At 47.2% G+C, this 11,233-nt stretch overlaps 1 protein-coding gene across 1 annotated transcript in view; it reads left to right on the top strand.

The window, feature by feature from the left end:
- The first annotated feature begins 3,073 nt into the window (after positions 1-3,073).
- Coro7 (coronin 7) overlaps positions 3,074-11,233 on the top strand; it is a 54,805-nt gene continuing 46,645 nt past the window's right edge. The window contains exons 1-3 of the mRNA XM_021185519.1: positions 3,074-3,299; positions 5,801-5,897; positions 6,978-7,052. Coding sequence (XP_021041178.1) covers positions 3,240-3,299; positions 5,801-5,897; positions 6,978-7,052 — 232 coding nt within the window. The 5' untranslated portion in view covers positions 3,074-3,239. The remainder of the gene's footprint in view (positions 3,300-5,800; positions 5,898-6,977; positions 7,053-11,233) is intronic.

Raw genomic sequence — 11,233 nt, 5'->3', positions numbered from 1 at the left:
CCTAGCTCTTCTCACTTCTCCCCCTACTCCAAACTCTGCAGCTCATGGGTCCCCCTTCCCCAAGCTTATAACCCTGCAATTCTCTTTCTCTTTCTCTTTCTCTTTCTCTTTCTCTTTCTCTTTCTCTTTCTCTTTCTCTTTCTCTTTCTCTTTTTCTTTCTCTCCTCTCCTCCCCTCCCCTCCCCTCCCCTCCCGCCCTCAAATTACCAGGTCTAGCATACTATGGAGCAGTTATGTCATCAGTTTATTACAAAAAAATTTTTAAAAAGCTATAAAAGCTGGTGTCTAAATGTGTAAAAGTATGTGCTTAAACCTTAAATTTAGTGTACATAACTGAAAATGAAGCCAGAAAGCTAGCCTGGGGCTGGTTAGTTAGGAAAGTGAAAATTTTCACCACCCTCCCAAATAAAAGGAAGAGAATCTGAGGGCTTATGAATGGGTTTAGGATGATCAATCTACATTGACACCACACACACACACACACACACACACACACGAGTGCACAAGAGAGAGTACACTGGCACTTTCTTTCTTTCTTTTTTTTTTTTTTTTTTTTTTTTGGTTTTTCAAGACAGGGTTTCTCTGTGTAGCCCTGGCTGTCCTGGAACTCACTTTGTAGACCAGGACACTGGCACTTTCTAACCCCCAGTTTTGTACACAAAATGTGTGTGCATGTTACCCTGGGTAGATATCCATAACCTTCACCAACCAAATTCTCAGTGGATTCTGAGACTCGAAGGTCAAAAACTACCAATCAAGCAGAAAGTAGTTATGGAGCTAGTGTAAAGTGCAAGGGCAGCTGGAGAGCTTGTGCATAGGTGTCAGTGATGGGAATAAGGAACATTTCAGTGAAACAAGGAGGAAGGCAAGGCACAGGGAATGAGAGGGGAGAGTTCTATAACGCATCCAGCAGCAAATGCATTCAAATATCTCCAGCACAATGACTAAGAGTATGAACTAAAAAAACAAAACAAAACAAAACAAACAACAACAACAAAACGTTGGAGCTCCTACTGCTCAAATCTCAGGCTCTGCTGTACGCGCTATAGCAACGTCATCAATCCTTATAGTGCCCAGGCTAGTCTCAAACTTGTGGGCTCAAGCCAGCCTCCCACTCACTCTTGAAATTTTCTAAGAATACAGATAGGCACCGCTGAGCCCTGCAAGAATCATTTTTATTGGAGCTAGAGAGAGAATCAGCAGTTAAGAGCTCTTGCTGTGCTTCCAGAGAGCCTACCTTTGATAGTCGACCGTTACAAGGAAACCTTGTCATAAGTGTCTGCTGTCACCAGTAGACTTTCTAAGGCCAAGACTGACTACATATTCTGTCATGTTCTGTGTCCCTGGAAATCAATCACCATAGAAGTCAGTAGAACGGCTTTGTATAGTTACCCACAATAAGCTTGGACCCGAACCAACCACCCAGCAGCACTTCCTGCACCTGCGTTTGAGCTTTTATGATATAAGCTGTCCCTGGGATGGACCCCAACATAAGAGAGACACCTTCACCAATATAAGAAACTATTTGGAATAAGACTTCCATTTAGAGTAGTGGTCTAGTAAAGTTTAAGTTCCCAAGACCTCCTTAGGAACTGACATCCTACTTGGCAGAAAAAGACATCCTGGTTGGCAAGTAAAGACATGAATGTTAGACAAGACCCATCCTGATTGACAAGTTAGGACATGAATATTATTAGACAAGGCAAGTCCCCTGCCTGCCACAGCTGACTACCCCAACCAATGGAGCAGGATAAGTGTACAACAAAGACACGTTCCTAAGGAAATCCCCTGTCTTTAAATCCGGATTGATGAAATAACTTGGCACAAATGTTTGTAGATCTTGGGCTTAAAAGCCCTGTAGTTCAGGGTAGTGGCTCAGTTCTGAAATCCTGACCATGGCCCTGGTCAACCAGTCCTGGAGCGTATGCTCAATAAACCATCCTTGTCTGACCGAGATCAATGCCTGTGTGGTTTGTGAGGCAATTCCTGGACCCCAACATTGTATGCACACAGATGAGTAGGCAGGAATAGACAGGTGAACAAAAGTAAATGTCCCAGCAGTCAAGAGTACTTGTTCCTCCTTATTCTCGAAGAAGACCCAAGTCTGATTCTCAGCACCCATGTGGTTTAAGACCCTTCACAAGGCCAGGGGATCCAACAAGTCTAACCAAGAGCAAGCACAATTACCCACTGAGCCATTTTCCCAGCCCTGCCTTCTTTCTCCCTTTCTTTCTTTCTTTTCTTATTTTGGGGGGCAGGGTCTCACTATGTAAACTATGTAAACCAAGCTGACCTTGAACTTCTGATCTTCCTCCTGAATGCTGGGACTATAGGACTATGTCACTGTGCTGGGGATGGCACCCAGGGCTTCATACATGCCTGGCAAACACTCTACCAACTGAGCTACATCCACAGCTAAAATCATTTTTAAGGGAAAAATGATGCTCACAGATATTGAGAATAAAGCTATATATCACTTGGTTATTATCATCATACACTTTAGTATGAAAAAAATTGCATTATAAAAGGTGTATTTTTGGCTGGGCAGTGGTGGTGCACATCTTTAGTCCCAGCACTTGGGAGGGAGAGGCAGGGGGATTTCTGAGTTCGAGGCCAGCCTGGTCTACAGAGTGTATTCCAGGACAGCCAGGACTACACAGAGAAACCCCGTCTCAAAAAACCAAAAATAAATAAAAATAAAAATAAAACTCAAAACAAAAGGGTAGAAAGGGAGGGAAGGAGAGAGAAGGGGGGTGAGGGAGAGAGAGAGAGAATTGAGTCTCAGTGGTCCTTATCCTTTATGGGTCGCGGGGATTATTCTCAGTTTTAGTCTAGTTAATTCTGTCCTGCTATTTCTCAGGTCATTGTAAAACCTCAGGGACCAGTATTGCAAGTCTAATCTTGCAGCAATTGAAGTGTGGTTCCTTCAGTAGGACAGCTGCGGCTCACATGACCTCCGACCAGTGTTGTAGTCCCCAGGCATCAGGGCGTGACTTCTCAGGTCGTCCTGGCATCTGAAGAAGGCGGGGCTGAAGGCCCTCGCGCTGAAGAAGGGCGACGTGGGGGCGTGCCTAGGCAGGCCGCAGGAGCTTCCGATTGGTTGTCATCAATAAGGGCGTGGCATCAGGCGACAAGCTGCTGAGGCGGCAGGCTGCGAGAGTCCAGGGCGGCTTCTCTTCATTCACCTAAGACCTGACGACCCTCGTTCTCCAGCCTGAGCTCGCTCTGTCCCAGCTGCCATGAATCGCTTCAAGGTGTCCAAGTTTCGGCATATGGAGGCCCGGCCATCCCGCCGAGAGGTGAGCCCGGCCAGTGGACCCCACTCCCTGGCTTCTGGTCCCGGATGACTGCCATTCCCAGTGCCTGCCTGTGCAGTGCACACTCTGGGTTGTGAAGACCCTCACCCCACCTCGCCCCATCTGTCCACCCGGAACTTCTCCCTTTAGATGAACCCTAGAGTCCAGGCCACCCCTTCACTGCTCAGAGGACAGAGTCCGGAGCTCTGATGACGCGCCCTAGTAGTTGGGTGATCCCGGAGGTCCGCCTGGCCGGTTCGCCCCCCCCCCCCCCGCCTCACCCACCCCCGTTACCCCAGGAGGCCTCGCAGCACTCCCAGACGCGAACAGGCCTCTGTTTCCGGTCGGCCTTGCTGGGAGCCTGGCTGGGAAACTGTCGACGCCGGTCTCCCCCTTCCAGCAGTTTAGGATCACCCCTGCTCCGGGCCGGGCTGGGGAGAGATGCATCTCTTTCTTGTGGTCTCAGTGAGAGGGAAGGTATCATCTGGAGAGGGAGCCCCTGGGGCCAGGCAGGCTTCCTCCCTCGGGTTTCTGCCACTCTTCCTTCTCTACTGGTGCAAGCTCTTCCTTTACTGGGGTGATGATACTAGCGGTTGTTGGGGCCCGGAGAAGCCTAGAGCAGGTGGATCCCAGATGGAGTGTCAAGAAGGACACTCCACTCGATGAGGCACTGGCCTTTCTCCCCCTGTGTTATTTGGACCTCTAGTGTCCCAAAGCAAGGTAGGACAACCGTGCTCCATTTTCATTCTCTGGACAGTCAGCCTTTTTGTACCTATTGTGTGCTGCTCAGCCTCTCTAAAACAGTGAACATTGTGACATTTCCCCTTCTCTGTGGAACTTAACAGCCAGCAAGCACAATCTAAATCCACTGAAGAACCAGAACACTCGGGGGGTATGTGGTGGGCTGTGATGTAAAGTATGAAGTAGAGTTGAACTTAATAGTATTGTGGAGGACAGTGCCCAGGTGGGTGGGCTTCAACAGAGGCTAGAAGAGTGACAAGAAAAAAAGCCAGTAAAGAAAAAGAAAGTGGCCGGGCAGTGGTGGCGTAGGCCTTTAATCCTAGCACTTGGGAGGCAGAGGCAGGTGGATTTCTGAGTTCAAGGCCAGCCTGGTCTACAAAGTGAGTTCCAGGGCAGCCAGGGCTACACAGAGAATCCCTGTCTTGAAAAACCAAAAAAGAAAAAGAAAGTGAACCCAGGGTGGACAGAGGCCATTAGCCAGGCAAAGCCTGGTGACAGATGAGTTACAGGGCAGCCCTTCAGAGGAAGAAGTTGAGTTTTGTTATGAGTATAGTATGGAGCCATTGAAAGCTTGAGAGGAAGTATACAGTGCTGAGATTTGGATGCAGACTATTACTAAGAGTGCAGTAATGATTAGTGGACGGATCTGGAGAGGCCTTTAGGGCTCTGTGGCTTCTCCCTGTATGGACCTCCTTCTAGTAAGTTAACAGACAGGCCCACAGAACCAGGGCCTCGGGAGTGCTTGTTACTGAGGCAAGAAGGATTGCAGATCCGTGCTTTGACACCAACAGAGGGAATGGGGTCCTTGATCTCAGTTGCAGGGCGAGCGCTCTTCTTTCCCACATGTGGGGTGTCACCATTACTGCCTTCACTCATCCAGAGAGGAGCAAGCTCTGAGGAAGCCAGATCTTTATCTTCTCTCTACTGAGTGTGACGTTCACAAGGGGTCTGTGGGCCCTGGCTTCAGCAGAGAGTAGCCACAGAAGCCACACCCATCTTCTGTTAGATTGTCACTTCTTTGCCACCTTCATACTCTTTTTTTGTTTTTTTGTTGTTTTTTTTTTTTTGTTTTTGTTTTTGAGGCAGGGTTTCTCTGTGTAGCCCTGGCTCTCCTGGAACTCACTCTGTAGACCAGACTGGCCTCAAACTCAGAAATCCACCTGCCTCTGCCTCCCAAATGCTGAGACTAAAGGCGTGCGCCACCACTGCCTGGCTCCTTCCCACTCTTTGAACTGACATATTCCCCCCAGAGACACAGGCACTTCCTCTGACAGCCGCCTCCTCATCTTATTAGGGAACTGATTTGTTAAATAGAATCACCCTCTGAGCTACTTAGATTATTTCAAGAACATTTGCTATTTTTTTAAGGGACTGAGTGGGACAGACCCCCCCCAAAAATCCAAATATCTATCCCAAAAAATACTGCTCTAATGGTGCAGCTTTAAGGGCTGAAGAAACAACTTTATTAGTAACATGTTTGCTATGCATGCATGAAGACATAACTTTGATGTCCAGAACCTAAGTGATGATGTGTGCTTACAATCATCACACACCCGCACAGACAGGAGGATGGCTGGAGCTCACTAACCAGCCAGCCTAGCAGAATTTGTGAGTTCTAGATTCAGGGAAAGACCCTGTCTCAAAAAACAAAGTGGGTGATTCCCGTGGATGACACCAGACACACACACACAGTTTCCTGGATTATGGCCGTGTCTAGGCATGAGGAGAGACCTGACACTAACCATGTTATTCCTCATTTGCAGGCCTGGATCAGTGATATTCGTGCTGTAACCACCCCCACATGCGGGAACCACATCAAATCAAGCTGCAGCTTGATCGCTTTCAACTCTGACCGCCCAGGTAGGGAGGTAGACATAGAAGAAAAGGTTCAGACATTATCATCATAGATAGGGTTAGGGAGAGGGCAAACTCCATTCATAGTGGGGAGTTGGAATGGCCTGGGCTGTGGGGAGGGGCAGGCCTTAGACCCCTATACACTGGTCAACATATAGCAGTCAGATCTTGCTTATATGTAAACTATGGTGGTGGTTCTAGCCAGGGAGGAAAGAAAATGGTGTTTCTCTTTTCAGCCATCCCTACAGACAATCCCCCTCCTTGTATTTGGACATTGGGCTGGGATTGATCACAATGAAGATTTGAAAAATCCTTGTGCAGCGTTGTGTTGCTATTTCTGCACTCCAGGAGGCTGAATCTGGAAGATTGTGAGATGCAAGCCAGCCTGAGCTACTCAGACTCCATCTCAAAGAAAACAAAAAACAGAAAAAAAGAAAAAAAAAAACCCAAAAAACAAAAACTTAAAAAAAACAAAAAACCAAAATGAGTTTTTGTGTTAGTTGAATTCCCTTGGCTGCTTGTGACAACATCGATAGACCAAGCTAGCACAGGATAAATGCCTCTTTCCTTACCAGGGCCTCTAGGCGGAGTTGGATCCAAAGCTGCTCAAGTTCTCTCCACTTGCACTCTCTAACCCCACCCCCATCCTATTGCTTTCCGATAGCATCTCACTTTATAGCCCAAGATGGCCTCCAACTTGCAGGATTTCTCTAGCCCTGTGACTGTGACTATAGGTGTAAACCACCTCACCTGTTCCCAGTTTTTCTCTTGGTCCCTCAACCCTGCTGCCTTGAGGTGCTGGCTTCCTTCTCTGGTGAGGATGGTGGGAGTGCCAGCTGATAGCCCAAAGCTGACCTCGTCCATGGTCTGTGTGAGAAAAAGAGCACCTCCTTTTCTAGTGTTCTATACATTAAGTGCAGATGGTTCAAGCTGGGGAAGACCCTAGATCACTTCAGTGTCAGGAAAAAAAGGGACAACTGGGAGAGGCTTTCAGGAGGTCACATGGCTTGGGGTCTGGAGTCCTTTGAAGGGAGATAAATGGCCACCATTAAGCTCAAAGTGAGAACCTCTGTGTTTGTTTAACAGGTGTATTGGGTGTCATATCTCTGGAAGGCCATGAGGAAAACAAGAGGCATGTGACCTACCTTGGCTGTCATTCAGGTGAGTGATGCCTGAGTCAGGAAACCTGTGACCAGGGATTCATTCTTGGTCCTGTCGCCTATGGCTTCTTGTCCTCACTGTATGTTCTGCAAAGTCCTTGGGGTCAGAAGCTGCATCTGGTTTGGGACTCTAGCCTGCAGAAAGGAAGGTAGATGTTCCAGCCCATCAGGGTGGCAGAAGGAAGTCCTGGGCCCCTGGATTTCCTTCCTGAGGACCAGACACACACCCTTATGGCTCTCAGCCGTACATGTTCTCTGGAGTCTAGCAGGGCACCTCTCATTTCTAAGCCCCCTTCCCAGCCATGCTGCTAAAAGCTACTCCAGGGAGTGGCTATGCTGAGCTGCAGGGTGGAGATGAACCCTTACAAAGGACTTTTGTCTGCTCCAGCTGCTTCGGGGGTCCTCAGCAGCCTGTGTGGCAGAATGCCCACTTTGGGGAACATTTATTATACTCTAGGCATTGGCCTAGTTGGCTTAGTCTCCGTAGCTGTAGTTTCTATGAGCTAGATCTCTTATTGAAGACCTGGGGTAAAGGAAGAGGATAAATTCTTACTCCTTAGGTAGGGTGGGTTGAAGGAGATCTGAAAGTAGGGTTCTGCTCATTGTCTGATGATGATGATTAGGTTGTTAACAACAAAAGCCAAGCTTTATGTAGAGTATGCTGAATGTTTTCTATCTAAATGTGCTTGTTTCTTGTTTTACAAGATAGGGTTTTTCTTTTTTCTTATTTTTTTTTTAAGATTTATTTATTTATTATATGTAAGTACACTGTAGCTGTCTTCAGACACTCCAGAAGAGGGCGCCAGATCTCGTTACGGATGGTTGTGAGCCACCATGTGGTTGCTGGGATTTGAACTCTGAACCTTCGGAAGAGCAGTCGGGTGCTCTTACCCACTGAGCCATCTCACCAGTCCCAAGATAGGGTTTTTCTGGGTAGCCCTGGCTGTCTTGGAACTTGCTTTGTAGACCAGGCTAGCTTTGAACTCAGAAATCCCCCTGCCTCTCCAGAGCTCCCAAGTGCTGGAACTAAAGGTGTGCACCAATATGCCTAGCCCAATCTAAATTTTGTATCAATTTCTTTATGTATGAATGTTTTACCTGCGTGTATGTCTGTGTATAACATGCATGCCAGTGCCAAGGAGGCCAGAAGAAGGCTGGGGTTGGTGTTACAGATGGCTGTGAGTGCCATGTGGACTGGGACTGAATCTGGGTCCTCTGAGAGAGCAACCTGTGCTCTTAACTGCTGAACCATCTCTCTAGCCCACTGATGCAAACTTTGAAAAAGAGTGTTGTGATGTCATTTGGATACCATATATAGACTTTGTTATAAGTGGATCATTGATCATTGTTTTTGTTTGTTTGTTTATGTGTATGGTTGTTTTGCCTGCATGTTTGTCCCACATTCATGCAGTGCCCTCAGAGGTCAGAAACTGGTGTTGGCTCTTCTGGAACTGAGGTACAGACGGCTGTTGGCTGCCTGTTTTTTACAGTTACAGGGTTGTGGGCTCCAGCGTCCTGTTTCAGAGCATTTCTGTTTATCAGGATCCCTTATGTTTAGTAGGAAGCATCATCACAGAGTCCTAGGCAGCAGTCATTTTATTCTTTACTTCTAAAACAAAGAACTGCACATGATTTTCATGGGCATAACCATCTGAGGTTGGCAGGAAAGCAGGCAGGAAACGGTTGGACCACAACCACCCAACCCAGTTCCTCTTAAGGTAACATATCCGGCCGTACCTCCAATTGTGGAAGGCTGCTGGGATTCACCCCACAAATGTCATTTTGGCTTAAGCAGCTGATCTCTCTCTCTCTCTCTCTCTCTCTCTCTCTCTCTCTCTCTCTCTCTCTCGTTTAACTGGGGAGAATATGGTGGTGCAGGATGAACCAATGCTAAGGGGATATCAGGGCTGGAGGAATGCAGTGGAGAGGAAACATGGAGGGTAGCGGGTTAAAGATGGGGCTGTGGCTGGGGCAACAAACTAGCATCACCACAGCAAGAGATGGCACTGCTGCCCTAGTGTCAGAGGAAGCAAGGAAAGTGAGATGGATGTGGAGAGGGACGCTTCCAGTGACTCATCTGGATTTCTAGCCAGCATGATAAGGCCGTAGAGCAGGCAGCTGGCATCTAAAAAGGAATTAACCTGAGTCACGGGAGTGTACCTTTACCAAGTCCTTGCACACACAGGCCTCCCTGAATCCCCATGACAACCCAGCAGTTAGTGCTGCAGTATCATCCCGACTAGAAAAATGAGGGTACCAAAACCCAAAGGGTAAGAAACATACTCAGAAGCACACAGCTGAAAAGGAGTGGGCTGACAGCTAGCTGCAGCCAGTCTTGCTTCAGAACCCGTGCTTGCCAGTGTGGTATCCTGCTGTCTTTTGTATGGTTGGAACTGTAGACGCCCCTATTACTCCATTCCTCTGGCTGCTGGGTGGTCCAAGCAGGTGTGCCCCAAGATGAATAGGCTGGAGGGCAGGTAGCTTCCAAAGAAAGAGGCTGGAGGGCAGGTAGCTTCCAAAGAAAGAGGCTAGAGGGCAGGTAGCTTCCAAAGAAAGAGGCTGGAGGGCAGGTAGCTTCCAAAGAGGCTGGAGGGCAGGTAGCTTCCAAAGTCAGGGCAGTGGCCAGGTCTTGTGTGCCCAGGGTCTCCCTGTATTGGTGTCTATGTGGGCCAGATAACACTTAGTATCTCTAGGGCAGACATTGCCCTCTGTATCTCACTGAGTTATATCCTTAACCTTTTTTATATTTTCATCACTGTTTATTTTTGAGACAGCCTCTCACTGGGTTGCCCACGCAGACTTTGAACTTTTTTATTCTTTCTGTTCCAATCTCCCAAGTAGCTAAAATTAACGGACTTAAAAGATCTATGCTACCAACCTCAACTTAGGGAGGGCTCGGGGGAGCCAGAGCTTAGTTACATGAAAGGGCAGCCTGACAGCAGGGATCCTGCAAAGAAAAACTCTAAAGTCACCACTGCACCAGAGCTACCAACTGACCCCACACACTGTTCTGGCTTCTGATTAGAGTGCTCTATTGACGGGGTTACTACTCTCCAGACATTAACAACTTGGAGTGGTTCCCTCATAAGTAAAAAGCATCAAGAAGCAAACATGAGATCAGGCACATCTAGATCCTGATTCTAGTTCTGAACCTCAGGGGTTTTTTTTAACCCAAAATGTGGGTTATTTTTCTATCTGTCTGTCTGTCTATCTGTCTGTCTATCTACCTAGCCATCTATCTATCATCTGTGATCTATGTATCTAGCTAGCTACTATTTGGGGCTTGGGGGACAGGGTTTCTATGTGTTTGTAGCCCTGGCTGTCCTGGAATTCTCTCTCTGTAGACCAGGCTGGTCTCAAACTCAGAGATCCATCTGCCTTTGCCTCCCAAATTCTGGTATGGGTTATTAGTGTTGTTGTTGTTGTGTTATTGGTGTTGGGGTGTGTGTGTGTGTGTGTGTGTGTGAAGGAGAGATACAAGAGTCAATGTTGAGGTGCACGTATGTCACAGCATGTATGGAGAACACAGCATGTATGGAAGAACAGATGACAGCTCAGGAGTTGGATCTCCTCCATTAGGAGTTCTAGGGATCAAAGCTAAGTCATCAGGCTTTGCATGGCAAATGCTTTTACCTGCAAAGGCATCTCACAGGCCCAATGTGGGCTATTTTAACACTCCTGCTGGGCTGGGGAGATGGCTGACCAGGCCGAGGCACTGTGTGCAGGCTTGACGGTATGAGTTTAGTCCTTGGGTCTCATCAAGGAACAGTAGTGAATTTACTCAATGGAGTTGACCTCTGACCTTCACATGCTGCCATGACATATGTATGCCTGCACATACATACACATACACTAACTACAATAAAATAATTAAAACACCAATATGTATACTTAACCACAACAATGTTTAAAATCAGATGAAAAAACAAGCTAGATTGGTGGCACATACTTTTAATCCTAGCACTTGAGAAAAAGACTCAGGAGTTCAAAGTCACTCCCATCAAAATAGTAATAATAATAATAATAATAACAATAATAATAGAAAAAGAGAGAGAGGGAGAGAGAGAGAGAAACTTGTTTTTTACATGTCACATCACAATGGATCTCAAAAATATAAGAAAGAAAGTCTGGAGAGAGTTAAGAGCACTGACTGCTCTTGCAGAGGATCCAGGATCAGTTCCC

Source organism: Mus caroli, chromosome 16 (assembly GCF_900094665.2).
Source record: "Mus caroli chromosome 16, CAROLI_EIJ_v1.1, whole genome shotgun sequence".
NCBI lineage: Eukaryota > Metazoa > Chordata > Mammalia > Rodentia > Muridae > Mus > Mus caroli.
Note: the sequence above shows the minus strand (reverse complement) of the source record. Positions and strands in the feature narration are given on the sequence as shown.